Source organism: Cucumis sativus, chromosome 4, assembly GCF_000004075.3.
Source record: "Cucumis sativus cultivar 9930 chromosome 4, Cucumber_9930_V3, whole genome shotgun sequence".
In the NCBI taxonomy this organism is placed as follows: domain Eukaryota; kingdom Viridiplantae; phylum Streptophyta; class Magnoliopsida; order Cucurbitales; family Cucurbitaceae; genus Cucumis; species Cucumis sativus.
In genome coordinates this window covers 6,896,517-6,914,289 of record NC_026658.2, presented here as the reverse complement: position 1 = coordinate 6,914,289, position 17,773 = coordinate 6,896,517, and the positions used below count along the sequence as shown (strand labels likewise).

At 30.4% G+C, this 17,773-nt stretch overlaps 1 protein-coding gene across 2 annotated transcripts; it reads left to right on the top strand.

Moving 5' to 3' along the window:
- Positions 1 to 2,714: 2,714 nt before the first annotated feature.
- LOC101216863 (transcription factor-like protein DPB) lies at positions 2,715 to 7,622 on the top strand. 2 transcript variants are annotated; one of them, XM_004137126.3, is made up of 9 exons: positions 2,715 to 3,182; positions 3,409 to 3,488; positions 3,628 to 3,671; positions 4,306 to 4,368; positions 4,455 to 4,601; positions 4,687 to 4,755; positions 5,149 to 5,247; positions 6,654 to 6,724; positions 6,927 to 7,622. In XM_004137126.3, exons 1-9 carry the CDS (start codon positions 2,953 to 2,955, stop codon positions 7,165 to 7,167), a joined length of 1,044 nt encoding a protein of 347 aa, XP_004137174.1. In that variant the 5' UTR covers positions 2,715 to 2,952; the 3' UTR covers positions 7,168 to 7,622. The 2 variants fall into 2 exon arrangements, with proteins under 2 accessions (XP_004137174.1, XP_011653374.1); XM_011655072.2 differs by having other exon boundaries at positions 2,716 to 3,182; positions 4,452 to 4,601.
- Positions 7,623 to 17,773: the final 10,151 nt, after the last annotated feature.

Sequence of the window (17,773 nt, the reverse complement as noted above, 5' to 3'; positions counted from 1 at the left end):
TTACTCCCTCGACAAATAGAAGACTTCGTTTTGTTTGGAGGATTGAGGGCATTCAGAGATATATGTCATCTTAAAATCCCTCAATTCAAGACATCCTCATTCTTATTGGAAAAATGGGTTTGCAAGATTTTCTTTCATCACTCATCTATAAATTTACGTTATTCACCGTTAGCCCTAATGAAAATATAAATAGTCACCCCATTATTTTCTTTTCTTGACACTTTTTATTTAGGTTTCATCTACTCAAAAGCTCTCACAAAGAAGTTCTTCCCATAAATCTGTACGAAAAAAACAAAGTGATCAAAATTAAATATAGAAAGTGTTTTTTTGTTGAGTTAAACATGCTTTTGTGTATTCTAATCAAGGGATGTTTAGTTCGGTTTTCCTTCACTTTTTTCATCTTAGTATTGATCTATAACGATCTTTATCATCTCTTAACCGAGTCTGAGTAGTAGCTTTCTTTTTTTTTTCTTTTCGTTTTTGTCGATTTTTATCCATTTAGTTTATGGTCTTTCTAACTTTGGGGTGTTGGATGATTATATTTCTTTGCTTTTATTAGGGATATTTAACTACTAAGATTCATTTTAGGGATATAATTAATTGGATTTAGTATAAAGACCTTACTAATTCCATATCTTTCCTACATTGTATTCATTGTTGAAAATCTCTCAATAAAGAACTCTCTTCAAAATTTCTTCAAAATTTGTAAAGTTTCAAACTCTAATTATTTATGTTTAGACAAGAGATATGGATCATTGTTATTTGAAATGAATAGGGATGTTTTTTTATGTCCCATCATTGTTTTTAATTTTTTTTTGAAAGATATTATATTCAAGTTCAAATTAATATTTATTTTATAAAACAAAATATTAAAGTAATAATAATTAATTTGATGAAAAAAATAACAATAAAAAAAGTTAAATTAATAAGAAAAACAAATATGCCATATACGATTGTAAATGACAAAACTACTAGAAGTACTCCTAAAAAATTGCAAAAGTTTATAGTTGATAGATATTGACAGGCTTCTATCAACGTTTATCTTGATAGAATTTAAAATTTTGTTACGTTTTATTATGTTTTGTTAAATATTTTAGATCATTACGATATATTTAAAAATGTCCATTTTATAAATTTCAACTTTATTACATTAATAATAAATTTGCATGAATGGTTGTATGGGTATTATTAGAAGAATATACAAATGTAAGAGATTCTCATAGGCAAGTTCTACAAGGACATTTACATTCCCTGCTATCCATAATATCATACATAGGTTTTTTTAAGTACAATAAAAAAGAGGAGATTTGAACTATGAGTCTCTTAGTCGCTAACACATTCATAATACCAATTGAACTATGTTTACTTTGACTCTAACTTTGAGATTAATAGTACATTTTTATGCTATAATTCATTTTGGCTAGAACATTTACGGAAAAACACGAAAATTTGTTGGGATTGAAATGTTGATATATGAATTTTCTTTAAAAGAAATGTGTATATTTGAATATACATATGATGTTAGGGTAGCAAAATGTGTACACATTTCGTTTGTGCCAACGACAGACATTAATGTACAAAATGGCATATACTTTGCTTGTTTATAACTCAAACCTACCTAAGAAATCATTGCTTTATATATATATCAGTCCACTTTAGAAATTTCTAAAGTTTTCTAACCTTTCCACCTTTGTTTTAATCTCTATTTTTAAATTCCATGTGCAGTATGTGTGAATGTATTTGATACTATTTCATTTTTATAATTCTAAAATTTTGTTTTAGATTTCTGATTCTAATACAAAGTGTCAATCAAGAGACTATTTTATACTTATTTACCCTAAACCCATGTGTATATACCAATAAGGAAACAATATTGTCCTTTTTTCTTCCTTTTTCTTTTTTCTCTTGGTTTGGACATTAGAAGTATATTGATTTTTTTTCCAATAAGAGAACACTTTTGTCTATAAATACTGCATATTTGATTTCATTCATAAATTTTCTTCCTTATGAGTTCGAGTCTTAATAAGAACGCGAGTTTTTACTATTTATATATTTTGATATGAATATACCACACCAATTCATTATGTATGGATGATGAGATTCCATCGATACAGAACCAATTCCAATAGACAATCTCATCGAACCACATGAGTTATTCATCGGCAAATAAAAATCATATATATGTGTAGACAGTCCGTTTGTTTTAACCGTCGTATTGATGGAGAGAGACTATTTAAATCTATTTATAAAAACTTGAAGAACTAAACTGACCAATTTACAACGTTGAACGACTAAATGCACCTATTTCATAATTAAGAGAATGAAAGAAAAGTAATTGTGATAGAAGAGAGAGGAAGGAGGATGGATGACTTGGGGATGAGGGGATGAGGATTGAGGGGTAATATAATATATATATATGTTGTGTGGCGCAGTGGCAGATCCAGAAATTTTACATAAGAGACATTGGACACTAACAATAAACACACTAAAAATGTTAAAAAAAAATATATCGACTGATGTTCCATTCACTACCTTTGTGAAAATGAAAAAAAAGAAAAAGAAAAAGAAGGTAAAAAACCAAACTAATTTTCAATTAATTACATACAATGCTAATTTAAAAAATCAACAACAAATATGTGTAAAAATATTTATATATACAAAGAAGATGTGTGTTATGTTTTCAAGGCTTAAAATGTGGAGCTTATACAATTAATAATAGAGAAAGAAAAAAGAAGAAGAAGAAAGGTTTTGTAGGTGTCTTTAGCTTTGGAAGAGTTCAAAGACAGTTCTTTGTTTAAGAAAACCCTCTCTTTCCCTCCTTTCGGCTTTCCTCCAAACCCTCAACCTCCACCAACAACAATTCACTCCAATTCTCCTTCTCTCCTTCTTCATCCATACCCATAAAACCCAATTCAGGATTCACCCCATCTACAGCTTCCACTTTCAATCCATATGGGTACAAGAACACAGCAACCATCCCGGGAAGACGACGATGACGACCTCCCAAGTGGCCCTGGTGCCACCACGATTTCGGGTCAGTCTGTTTCAATGAGTGGCAGTGTGGGTTCTCCTTCGAGTCGCAGCGAGCAAACCATGGCCACGCCTGCCAGCGACAACACTTTTCTTCGATTGAACAACCTCGACATCCATGGCGACGAGGCGGGGTCGCAAGGACCCACTGCGTGAGTTTTTTTTTTTTTTTTTTTTCATTTCATTTGATGATTCTGCTCAATTTTTTTTTTGCCTTGCTGTTGGGTTTTGTGTGTATGTTTGGAGCATGTCGAGTGATATTTAATTTTCATCATGGTGAATGAAAGAGACAGTGAATTGTGTAGTTTTAGCTTTGGTTATTCGAATTGAGTTCTGGGTTTGATTTGATTTCTTGAATGAGATATTGTTTTGGAATAGTAATGTGAAGAAAAAGAGGGGTCAGCGTGCTGTTGGAGGGGACAAGAGTGGAAGGGGGCTTCGCCAATTCAGCATGAAAGGTGTTTGACTTAAGCCATTTTTATTAATTCTACCTTCATTGGGTTTGATGTGGCAGGACATGCCTTGAACTGGTGGATCCTGATGTACAATTGAAATTTATAATTCTTTGATTGTTTGACTTCTTTCCAATGCTTGCAGTTTGCGAGAAAGTGGAGAGTAAGGGAAGAACGACATATAACGAGGTTAGGTCATTTTACAGCTTCGTGATTTGTAAAAATTTCATCAATTGTGTTCATATGAAAAGCTTCAGTAACTATGATGATGCCTTTTCTTTTCTTTTTATTGGTTTTGTTAATTAAGTCTTGTTTTAGTAACTATTTTGGATCATTTTTGTCGATGTTTGAGGGTGCTATCTCATTGTTCAATGTAGTCATCTATACCTTCCCTTCTCTTTTTTTTCTCCCAGTGTGATACTTTCTGCCTACCAATGAGGCTACCATTGCCTAACTAAACACTCATATCAACTCTAGTTAGTTTTAAAATTAGTCAATATATTAAAATTTTAGGTATCTTCTATTGAATTATGCCGTACTCCAGGAAACTTAATTGCTTGTAACTGCTCATCACTGTGTCAATATAATTCAAAGGTGCTGCAAAATTTTTTATTAGAAAGGAAAAAAGCAGAAAGAAAAGAAAACAAAAGGAGAAAAGGCTAGAGCACTGTTTATGATTGTCTCAAGTTGCAACTAGAAACTGCTTAAACAAGGATTGAACCATTGCCAGTGATGCACTGGTGTATCAAGATGTTTGGTTTCACTTTTCAATCTTGTGTTCTCTCTTACGCCATTCTCAATTTGTGAAATGTGTAATTTTCAGGTTGCAGATGAACTTGTCGCAGAGTTTGCTGATCCTGGCAACAGTGTTGCATCGCCAGATCAGGTTTCCTGCATATTTTTGCTAGTTGTTTCTGTGCATGAGAGGATAGATGTCACTATATCTTTTACCCTTTTTGAACATTCTAGCAGCAACAGTATGACGAAAAAAATATCAGGCGGAGGGTATATGATGCCCTGAATGTCCTCATGGCAATGGATATTATATCAAAGGATAAGAAGGAGATACAATGGAAGGGTCTGCCACGTACCAGCGTGAATGATATTGAAGAACTAAAGGTTCCATTGCAGTCCACATTTCTTATCTCATGCATCAACCATTTAAATTCTTGTATTACTTATATCTTGTCATTCAACAATGTAGGCGGAGCGTCTTGGACTTAGAAATAGGATTGAAAAGAAAGCAGCATACTTGCAAGAGTTGGAGGAACAGGCATGGATAGCTGTCATTATATTCTTGCTGTTTGTTTCTCATGATTAGCATGGTATTATCATTTTGCAGTCTTGATATCACCTCACGTATCTTAATTGGTTGTTGTGTAAGATTTTGTTTGCTTTCATGCTTTTTCTTGCCAATTACTTCTGATAATTGTTGTAACAATTCTGTCTCTCTTCCAATTGGAAGACCTTCTTCTTTACCCACATGTCAACTCAGTGGCTATGTAGACTTGACATCTACTCTTTTTCTTGGGAAAATTGAGTTATCTTAAATCAAAAGGTCAAGTTATTGATATGGAAATGTGCTAGTTTATGTGCCACCTTTCGTACTTAAGATTAATTGCTGCATTTGAGTGATAGATTGCGGCTAACGGTGTCTGGTTATCAGTATGTAGGTCTTCAGAACCTAATACAGCGAAATGAACAGTTATTCAATTCGGAGAATGCCCCCAGTGGTGGCGTGTCTTTGCCTTTCATCCTGGTGCAGGTAGATTTTCTTCCCTTTTCTTTTAAAGGTATTATCATATTTGATATTATGAATGATCTATCTTTCCTTCTGAACCTTGTGATGAGTAATTTTATTTTATTTTTTGAGAGAAATAAAGTATGATGCTTTTTTGATTGAACAAGTGATAATCAATTGTCAGAGTTTCAAATTCCAAAATCATTATTCTACATTTTCTGTACCATTAATGCATCTGAAGCTTGTGCACTCCTGTACCATGTGTTTGATCCATGCTTGTGTTTTCCTAGATGAAAGGAACTCTGATGCTTGTATCTTCTTAGAATTTCCATTCGTCTTCTTAGCTCTTGAGTGGATGAACATTTACTTGCACCTTTATTGAGCTTTATACACATGCTCCACCATGGGTCAATTTAGGAGTCAAAAGGGCAAGCTATAAACACATATTCCTTGGAAGTTGCATGTTGAATTCCTGTGCTTACCTGCATCAGTTATTAAATATCCTTTTCCATGTTAGAGGATTATGTGTTGTTTTGGGTAATGATAGGCTAAAGAAACATGAAAACTTCAGTTTGGCTTGTGGTAGACTCTTGGACACTCCGACACTTGTCACACAATGAATGTGTTAAACACTAGTTGTAAAAAATCAATATAGGTCCAACATTTGTAAACATGTATTGAACGGTTAAACTTTGCATAAATTTTGAGAGTGAAATGCCATTTTTAAGCATAGAAATGGATTAACCTATTGAGTTTTAAATTTTTATGGATTACATATATATTTCAACTTATGTATGGTTTAATGAACACTTGCCTTGCTCTTGTCCTAGATTTTCTTAAAAAGTTATGTGCCACAGTGTCTGCAAATATGTTGTGTTTTTGGAGGTCTTAGGTAGAGCGGATCTCCATAACACAATCAGGAAGCATTTATTTCCTAAAAAGACAATGATATTTGTTTGATCTCTACTGTTGGAGAGACCTAAATACTGAATTTAAGATTTAATTTAGTAGGATAATTTTCTTATGCTTGCCTTTCTCCAAGTTAGATGGATGTGAAAAAGAAAAGGATGCAATCAACTCTCTTTTTCTGCTGCCCTTTTTAGCATCGGTTCAGTGAGGAATGTGTTTCAAACTTTTATCTGATTTTACTTTTGCCAATAGGGATGTAAAAATGCAGCGGTCTTTGGTTCCTTTCATCACTAAAAATATTAACATAAATTGATGAGGTTGTTTCTCATCTAGAAAAATATCGACAACTTTTGGGGTATTTCATACTGTTGGAAAGTGATTTGAACTAGATTTCACTCCGCTGGGGTGTTATCAACTTGTAACAGCATGCAGAGTCTAGCATTTTAAGTCCAAATAATATTTTTATTCTTTCCATTTATCACTCTGTTCGTTTATTTTCCTGAGAAATTTTGAATTTGTAGACGAGGCCTCATGCCACTGTTGAGATAGAAATTTCAGAAGATATGCAGTTGGTCCATTTTGACTTCAACAGGTAGGTCAACATTCTGGTTGTAGGAATGTAATTTGGAGTATTTCCCAATTCCTATATTCTTTTATTTATTTATTTTTAACTAATGGAGGAACTAACCAAGTTTAGGCTTGACAATGACTTCTATTAGCTTTGGACAACCACACGTTGTACATTGGAACTCTGAAAGTAGTTTGATTTTCATTATCGCATGCTGTTCTTGCAGTACTCCTTTTGAGCTCCATGATGACAATTATGTTCTGAAGGCAATGAAATTTTGCAACAGACCTCAATGCGATAATACAGCACAAAATTTTACTCCTGATGGTGGGGAGGGTTCTAGCATGTCGGGCATGTATCAACCACCCCATATCCCTATTCCTTCATTGTCTAACACGCCGGTTAGAACACCAACCTCACCACCACTTCCTGGAATCATAAAAGCTCGCGTCAAACACGAACATTAATGATCGGTTAGACCGAGCTTAACTTTGAGTGTCTTCTATGTGCATTAATCTCTGCATGATTGTATATTCTGCATGTTCTTACTGCTGTGGCCTTCTTGATTATTGTGGGATCAAATAGGGATAGTTCACTACATCGAACTTCATGCAATCAAATTCATTTAGCTTGAAACTGATTTAAGTCGTTGGGTGGCTTAGAGCTAATTCTTTGCTCCAGATGTTCTTCAACTTTTCTTATACTGTATTTGATTAGTCATATAATGTTCCTCTTTCTATTCCTCATCCTTGTAGAAGTATAGATTTGAGATGTGTTGGGATTGTGGAGGATTGATTAAACTACAGATCATTACGGAATGGGGTTGAACAATGCTACGAATCTGTTTACTTTGTACAGAATTCTAGTTCCAATGCCAAATATTGTCTTATTATATTGTTTCCAGAAAGATTATTTCTTGCTAGAGGGTGTTTTTTGTGAAGCATTTTTTTCTTCCTTATACGGTAATTTTGAAAACTCTTTGATTAATTTCTGTGTGAAAATTGTTAGAGTTATTGAAAAGGTTATGTGACATCTTTACGACTCAAATTCGATCTTATCAAGTTATTGACCTTCATTCACTTGAAAAAATTATCGTTAATAGTTGTAATATTGCTTGTATGATCTATTTTAATCTATTGTTGGTTGCATCGTTGATAATTTATTTGAATAATTTCAGAGTTTTCCTTCTAAATTGAACCAATTTTACTATTACCCTTCAATTCAATCTGTGAGCTATGTCAATTTTAACTTTAAACGTCCATTTCATCTTGAATGCAAAACAAGTTCATTATATTTTATTAATGTACCAATTCAACCATTATGTACTCAAAAGAAAAAAAAAATCAGCCATTAAATATCGAGAAATTGGATAATGTAGCCAAATTTTAAGTTTTGTTTGCATATTCGTCAAAATCTATATTAAAAAGATTTTAAGCAAATTGTGTGCAGAGCCCTTCAAATTCTTAATGTCCTTAAAAGGATTCATTCCCAATATATTTCAGAAAATATAGCATTGCTTTATTTTGCTATATTTGAAGGTGTCTATTTAATAAACAATTATCTATTTGTTCCTCTTTCAGAGAAGAAAAAAAAAGTATATATTTCTTCTTCTGATTCAAATCATTCACCATTTCCACCTTCAATTGAACTTTAGGTAAGATTTTGGACCAATAAGACCCCATACTCCTTTGAATTGGATCTTGTTCAGTCCTCATCTCTTTCTTAGGGGAATTCGATTATAGTAGCGGAATGAAAGCGTTTTGGGATTCACTTATGGGATTTTCTATGCTCTGAGAATTCTCACAAATTATTCTCTTCGTAAAATTTCTTTCCAATTTTTGGTTCTGACAAACCAAGATCTCTAACTCAGACAATAGGAAGGTTTTCAAGTTGTGGTGCCTCTTCTTCCTCTTCTATGCGTAATTTCTTTATTTCTTTTGAAAGTATGCTTAGCTTTCTATTTTTTGCCAATGTATTGGTATTTTTAAATACCTATTAAATCGAGTAATGGTTGTGTTAATTCTTCCGTTGTGTTTGGGCGCTTATCCCTTCTTATATATATATTTGCCAAGAATGACTCGTCTAGCAATTTTAACAATACTCATAAGGGGAAGAGTCAAATCTGGTGAAGGGATAAGATCTGTGGCTACTGCTCCTGGTTCTCTGCTAAGAATTTCCTCGAGCCAGTCTCGGTGCCATGAATGACCAACCATCAAGGGAGTCCATCTTCAATAAGATAAAAGTAACATAGGATGATCTGAAGACTTCAAGTTTATTGGGTAAGACAAATAGAACTATATGAAACTCAGAAAAGAAAAAGAAAAAACAAGATAATTTAGTTTTGGTTATTAGATATTAAGCATGGGAAATAGTGATCTCAAATTAACAAACATGGAATCAGATTACAAAAAATAAAATAAAAATCAACACATGAATAGTTACCGTACGATGTAAAGCATAGGATGCCTTTTGTTCGAGAATGGGAATAATAAAGAATCAAAACGAAAAACCAACCCAAGAAACTAATTGCTACGAGATGCATATGGCAGGTAAACTACAAATCCCCATTTTATAAAAGGATTGGACCTTCAGCAAGATTGAAATTAATAGGATTTGGATATGAATACTTGAGAAAAGTATACCCATTTGCATTGTGTGCAGTAAGATTGGCTTGGCTGCCCTAGCAACCAACATTTGAAACCATAACATAGATACAAAAGATTAGGTAAAACGTGGATTACAATGATGAGTTCATTTGCATCATTAATGTCATCAATCCCATACAGGAACTTTGATGTACTCTTCTCCTAAATGTTGACATCACATAGAGAGTAGATTTTCTATATAAGAGATCTGTTCTATGTCTAATGGTTAAAAAAGGTAGCAAATGAAAAATAAGCTATGCACACGAAACAAACACTTTAAAAGTAGGATAATTATAATGGGTAGTATTTTCAAGACCAATAGTTAAGCTAATAACAACATTTTAAAATAATTACAAATATAGAAAAATCTATTGGTGATAGTCTAGTTTCTATCACGATGTTTCTATAAGGGATGTGGTTTATCAATGATAGACTCTAAGAGTTTGATCTAAATTTTGCTCTTGTTTGCAAATTCTTTTGCTTTATCTTATATTTGAAAATATGTTAACGTTGGATATAACTTTAACAACCCAACTCCTTATACTAAGTTGATATCATTACTACTAAAATAAATAAAAACTTTTTTTAAGAAAATGACACTGATAATTTTTCAATGAAATCTTAAAGTACTCTTCATAAATTGTAAATAAATATGTAGAAATAAAAGTAGAAGGTAAAATCTTGGCTCGGGCTTTATCAAACTTTTAAATAAAAGTAACATAAAAGTAATTTATAAATTCGATAAAACTAAATAAAATACTAAAAACAAATACTGAAATCATGAAAGGCAGAAGCAACATAAAATTTTTCCTATGGCAAGTCAGGAATCACAATCATTTCTTGTCATTCGCTAGCTTTTCTCGACCTCTACTTTTGCCTAAAAAATTAAACATAGAAAGAGTGAGTATAAACGTATACTCAGTAAGGGACCCACTACTAGTCCTCACTAAGTGTCTGCTAACTTCCCATTAGGATTTTGTAAGGAAGTACTCAAAACTATCGTGCTTCCAAACATGCGCTATCTAGTGATCCTGTAGGAACACATCTGGTCTTCAATGAATCTGGAGGAACACCTCAGAAAATCAGGATGTAAGTGACCTCATCGAATCACTCATGTATATAACCCAAATGAATCCTACAGGATCACTACTTAGCGTGTGTTCAAGAGCATGATAGTTTTGTGGTATTTTCTTACGGAACCCTAATGGGAAGTTAATAGACATCTAGCGGTACTAGTAGTGGGTTCCTTAGTGAGTATATATTTATACTCACCATTTTCTATGTTTAATTTTTCAAGTAAAGGTAAAGATAGAGGAAAGCTAGCGAATGTTGTTTTCCTTCTTTTGGCCGCCTAACCATTCTAAAGTAACCTTTAAATGCAAATACTCAACACTAAGCAAAATTTTTCCTCTCTTTCCTACTAATCAAGACCCACATTTGTCCTTAGTTCCTTTCAACTCTTAAGCTTCCAATTACTTTGAAAGACTTAGAGTTTCTTCCAAGATTCATGGTTTACAAGCTTAATGTATGTTATGCTCTACACTAGGCCAGACATTTGATATGTAGTGGGAATAGTCAGTAGATATCAGTCCAACCCAGGGTTAGACCATTAGACGGTGATTAAAATTATTTCCAAGTATCTTAGGAGAACGAGAGATCGCATGTTTTTGTATAGAGCTAAAGATTTTATCCTTACGGAATACCATGACTCTGATTTCTAAACCAATAAGGATTATAGGAAATCCATGTCGGGATCAGTGGTCACCCTAAATGGAGAGTTGTGGTATAGTGTAGCATCAAGCAAGGATGCTTGCAGACTCTACTGTAGAGCCTGAATACGTCGCTGCTTGTGAAGCAGCAAAAAGAGTCGTTTGGCTTATGAAGTTCCTGCATGATTTGGAAGATGTTCCACACATGAACATGCACACCACTTTATATTGCTTATCCATTGTGAAACCCGCTTATAATTTGAGTATAAGAAGTAAAATTTGGCTAAGTGTTTTGAAATTGACATTTTGGATAAAATGAGGCGTTATGAAATAAGACTACACGATAAAAAGTTGGCATTTGAATCAATCCACGAAAATAATTAAGTGATAATTTTTTTTATGATTGAGTATTAGTTTTACGATTAAGAAGTTAGTTCGCAAGAAAGTTTTGAGAAAAAAAGGATTTGCAGTAGGATCTATAAGTCTAAATGCTCACAAGAGAGAGTTTTTGCGAGAAAGTTGGGTAATCCGCGAGAAGAGTTATGCATTAAGACTTTCAAAAGTTATGTTAAGCAATTAAAGTTATTCGCGCAATGGAATTAAGCGAGAAGAAAGGTTTGGCGAGAAAATGTCAAATCTGATTTGACAGAGGTTAACATGTAAGATTAAGAATTTAAGCATGACTAAGATAAATATTAATTTTACATGTATAAAGTTTTAAGTAGGAGCTGACAATTGGAAAAAGATTTGAGGATGACTAACTAGGTTAAATAGTAGTATAAATAAAGGATTTGGGTCACTAAGTAAGGGGGATTTTCTAGAAATTTGAAGTATTGAAGTGTTGTCATTTTGTTTCTGCGAGAAAGAAGAAGAATAAGAAATTTATGATTCTAAGGCTAAGTATAGTGAGTAATCTTTTCTTAAAAGTATTTATATGATACAAACATGTTTTATAATGTTTAAAGTTTGATTTGATCACTATGATATTAATTAAGAGATTGTTTTCAAACCATTAGTTGCTTCCTTGAATGAGCTAATGGTTATGTGCAAATAAGGTTAAAGGTAGCCATGTAGAAAAGGTCTGAATGGTGGAGTGAAGCCGGTTAATGTAGACAAGAATTGCATTGTGTTAGGTGGCCTTAGCAACAAGGACAAATCTGTATGTTCTAGGATGTTGTTGATACAGTAGTCTAAACGCGAGGTAATGAGACAAAGCGTAGAGAACGATTTAGGATCGTTGGCGAAAGGAATGATTGTGACTAATGGGTATTTATGCGAAATATATATTGATGTGAGTTGCAAGTTGATCTGATTCTATTAAAATGATTACATACGTTTTGATATTTTGTGTGAAACAATGTATTTATTGATAAATTGATTTGTGTTAAAATGTATGCTTTGGCGAAAATGATTTATGGAAAGGTATTGTCAAAAAGATTTCATAAAACCTCACTAAGTCATTTATACTTACGTTTTAAAATTGAATCTTTCAGAATCAGGCGTTTAGGCTTAGTAGAGAAGAAGATTGAAGGGCTTGCAGCGAGTTGAGAAAGCTACCAGACGTTTGAGAGTTTTGATTAATGTTATTTATTTGGTCAAGGTGTTGTAATTATATACAATGTATGAAACACCTATTGTTAACAAAGTTTAAGCTTTGGTTATGTTGATTGTGTTAAGCTTTAACGCCTAAAGCATGTTATTTAAAGTATTTGGCATTTAAACAAGGTAAATGATTTAAGATGAGTGTCTTACATTTAATCGCGTCAAAACGCTTGTTGTTAAATAAAAGTTTATTGTTAAATAAAAGTTTAAGTTGACTTTCGATGCGTTATGTTTATCTCTATCACATGGTAGTTTAAAAGGAGTTGAGTTTGAACTAGGAGATAAGACCAGTTTCAAGGTTTTTAAGCTAAATCGCGTCTTATCCGCATTACCAACTGCGTTCGGGTTGTTTTGCGGATCAGGGTGTGACATAGTTAATGAATATTGATTAATGTGGTTGATGAGTTTAACTAATCAATCTTATATCGTCGTAGTTTCTGATATGTAGGTCCATTAGGTCTCATTCAGAGCTCGTAAAAGGTAATGAAATTTATATATATTTGTTGTAATTTGAAATGTTCAAATTTACTTTGAAAATTAGTATAATGTAGGGTGATACATTATAATATAATGTTTATATTTTAATTAAACTTTATTATATAAATTTAATTTTGAATATGATTCAAAATTAATTGATGGGAGATAAAATATTTGAACTCATTTATGAGAGATAAAATATTTGAATGAGTTCAAATCTTCATTAGATGTGAATTGAATTCATATTAAAACTATATGTTATAATTTAATGTGTATATGATACACATTAAAACTATAGCTTATGAGATAAATTTATTTTTTAATATGATTCAAATTTAAATTAAATTAAATATAATATATTTAATTTAGCAATTAATTAATGTTTAGTTTAATTTGATTTAATTAAATTAAAACTATGAGTATGCGAAGATATTAATTAAATATAATTTAAATGAAATGTTAATTAAATATGACGTAATTAATTAACTATTAATTAATTAATTTAATATTTTTTAAATTAATAGAATCTCATTATTCTCTCTAACTTCCTCAATAAGACGGGATTTATATATACGCACAAGAAAATATGTTTTTTTTTTAAAGAACCTAAGTCTTTGCCTTTATGCAAATTCTCTTAATAGATTTTTTCATTCCAATTGTTTCACCAAACCAATCTCATCCCACAGGATTCAAGTATCTGACGGGTGGTGTTCCTAATTTGGAGTTTTAGTAGATTTAGAGGCGTCAAACGATGTAAGTTTTTCTTTCTCTAATCTATAATTTTAAAGCATGTTTAGCCTCAATTAGAAAATTGTTTCTGTAAATATTGTCAATGTATAGTATTTTTAAGTTCCCAATCAAATTGATCTAAGATCTCTGTAAAATCTTCTACTGCCAAGGGCTTTAATCTCTTCAACAATAGCACATATTTAGTGACTCGTATAGTTTTGTTGTTTCTTGTCACGTATGACTAAAATTTATGTATAGTTCGATGATTTTTTCAATGATTCCAACAACTACATTAGTTATAGTGTTTATGAAATATTGGTGAATGAACTTATGTCTTTTAAAAATTTATACAATATCTTTAGATCCAAATTAGGTAGCTATATTGATATATATCTTTGTTATTTCTTGTAAGTTATGACCAAAATTACTTAATATTATGATGGTTATCTCCTTCAACTAATTGTTTCATATTATTAATTTTCTTTCTTAAATTATGTAATATAATATACAATATATAATTAACTTATTTCCTAAGTTTCTAGACTCAAGAGCATTTATTCTTTTTAGGATTAATGGTGCACCTTGCGAACGTACAACATAAAAAATATCATATAATTTACGGTATATATCATATATCATTAAGCATTAAGGATCACACACATGATATATAGTAGACACATATATTTCATATATGTTAAAGTATATATTAAATATTATTAAGCATTAAACATTAAGCATCACACACATAACATATCGTATATTATATAGTGTATAGTGTATATAATATTATATGATCATTAGCAATGTTTTTTTCCTAATTATATTGATTTAAATTTGTACTTTCACGTAATGTAAAATTTGTGACAAAATTAAAACACAATGTAAAATATGCACACACACATTGTTATCTAATGTTATGTTAAATATACATGGGTATATAATGATCTATTTAAATAAAAAAACAATTTGAGTCACTTTAAAATTTTACAAATTAACTTCCATTATATATGAAAATGAATGCAAATTTGATGAAATATAATATGTATATATCAGAAGTTATTAAATTATGTGGAATATATGAAAAACAATGCAAAACGAAATAAAAAATGGACGTGATGAGAGATTGGAAAGTGGGAGAAAGATCAAGAGGGAATGATTTTTTAATAAAATCACCCAAAGAAAAATAATTAAAGGGTAATTTTGATTATAATATTATCATAATAGAATTACTCACATATCATATTTACATAGGATACCTAATAAATCATATACCATATTTACATAGAATATCTAATAAATGCAAATCTTAATCCTGATCCACTTTTATCAATGTTAGCTTTTAATTTGAGAAATATTTTTCACTTGATATAATTGATAAAAGCTATCAGCGATACTAATAGTTGTTATAATGATAGCCACTGAAGGGTGGAGTAATTTTCAATTTGAGAAATATGATATTAGTTGCTATAGTTAGCTGCTATCACTGATAACTGTTATCAATGATAGATTTCAATTTGAAAAATGTGGTATTAGTTCCTATCGTTGATATCTTTTATCGACGATGCCGCTATCAATTGACATTTGTGTTAACTACTATAAATAATTTTTCTATATTGCTATCTAAAATGATATCACTAATGTTATTTGTCAATGATTGCATTGGAAGAATATCATTGATAGCAACTATAAGCGATATCATTAGAAAGATTTTTTTTTTATAAGTGATATCTTCTTGGTAAGCATATCAATTTTGAATTGATGGGCTTTAATTAGGCTATCAATTGATATTTTTTATAGTTACATTCAATGATATTATTTTATTGCTATCACTTATAGATATTATTCTATTGCTATCACTAATAATATCTATAAGTGATAGCAATAGAAGAATATAATTAATAACATCTATAAGTAATATTCCTAATAGACTATTATATATCATTAAATCAAGGTAATGCTACTATAAAATGATATTGTGGTTGTTTGTATTTAGCTTAAATGGACAAAAAAAAAAAAAAAAGATGTGATTAACATGCTATCAGTAATAGCTTTGAATCACTAATAACATATCGTCCAATATGATAGATTCTATTGCTAATAGTATAAATGAAATTGATATATTTGCAACTTTTATTGAATTAAATTATTACGTCTCGAGTTTATAAGGGAGACATGAATGAACTAGTATCACATCTGAATGAGATGAATCATGAGACACATGAAAGTAAGGTTAAGAAAGACTTAAATGGATCGTTTGGGGGAATGGTTGATTTATGGAGGGTTAGTCTTATGATAATCCTAGTATTTATAATAAAACTAGTGCTATGATAGTATGCATTTGAGGGAAGGATTATTATAGGTAGTGTTATGGTAATATGCATTTGGGAAAGTGTTGATGATAGCGTTATGATAATATGTGTTTGAAAGAAGGATTATGATAGTAGTGTTATGATCTTTTTAATGTATATTTAATATATTTATTTTAATAAATCATATTAGGAAGTAATTTTCGTCCTAAAAAATCATCTTTTTTTTTTAAAAAATTCTTCTGGGTGTTTGACTTTTCTTGTGCTTAAAAAATCAGCATTGATTCTGTAACTTTCTGTTTTCTACCTTTTATTCAATTTTTTTATAATTTTTTATAATATTTATTAAATTTAATGCTTATTTTCCCCCAAACTTTCAACTATAAATAAAATTGAAATTTCTAGTTAAATTCTAATTCTAAAAATAAAAACAACCCTTTAATTTAATTTAAACTTTTTATTGTAGTTTCTCAAATTTTAATTTAATTAAACAATAGTAAAATAATAACAAATTATCAAGCTTGTGTATGCAAATAATGTTTATCAACTTAATTTTAATTTTAAAAGATAAACACAAAAATTTAGTTGGTTAATCATTTTGTTATTAAGTCGGTTTTCTTAATTACAAGAATGAAATTTATAACCAAAATTTTTGAAAAGATAATAATAACAAGTTTTTAAAAACTATAATTTAAAAAATAATTGTAAAGTAGGTAACTAGTTAATAAAAAATGTTCATAAGCCAAATTTTTATAAAACAACGAAAATAAAAATCAAATGATTATTTGTATGAAAATGTCTACATCTTTTACTCTATAATTTTTAAAAATAAATAATCTTATAATTTTTTTTTTTAAATTTTATTATCCACCATATACTAGTATTTTAAAATACAATACCCATTTAAAAAAGTAAAAGTAAAACTAAAATTCTTGTATATCAATTTTAATATTTACAAAACCTCACCATTACAAAAATAACAGAGTTGTGAAAATTTAAAAATAAAGACAAAAGGATATTATGTGGGTTGAAATAGGATAAAAGAGATTTAATCCCTCTCTTATGCTAACCCTCCCCCAAATAAGAGTGAAGTGTAGAGCGTGCTTTAATACTCCATAAACCCTCTCTAAACAGCACTAAAAGAACTAAAAGTTACTTTTTATACTAATAATGTTTACCTTTATTTTCAGTGAGTTAATCATAGATATTCAAAAGTTAACCGTGCTAAATTGCTGATTAGGTTGTAGGGAACAAGTTATATTATTGGCATTCAATCAACGTGTGTAATATATTTGAGAAACGAAAGACGATGAAAATGAAAGACAAACCTGAAACAATATATTTAGAAAACGAAAGTCGAGAAAAAAATGACCAGCTTTATAAATATTTTTATTTTGTTATATACGTTGTAAATATTTTAACTCTATTTATGAAATTAATAAAAAATAATCTCAATTGTTACTACTTTTTTATTTGTTTAATGTAACATAGTTATGAAATTTACCATAACATAGTATCAAAATATATATATCTTTATACATATATCATTAAAATGAGTTTAATGAATTATAAGGAATAAATTTAATATTTATTAAAAGTATATAA

Excerpts from the sequence above, each read along its gene's own strand:
- LOC101216863 (XM_011655072.2), top strand. The coding sequence starts at position 2,953 with ATGGGTACAAGAACACAGCAACCATCCCGGGAAGACGACGATGACGAC. Across the intron at positions 3,183-3,408 it reads GGGTCGCAAGGACCCACTGC|TAATGTGAAGAAAAAGAGGG; the intron begins GTGAGTTTTTTT and ends GTTTTGGAATAG. Across the intron at positions 6,725-6,926 it reads GTCCATTTTGACTTCAACAG|TACTCCTTTTGAGCTCCATG; the intron begins GTAGGTCAACAT and ends CTGTTCTTGCAG.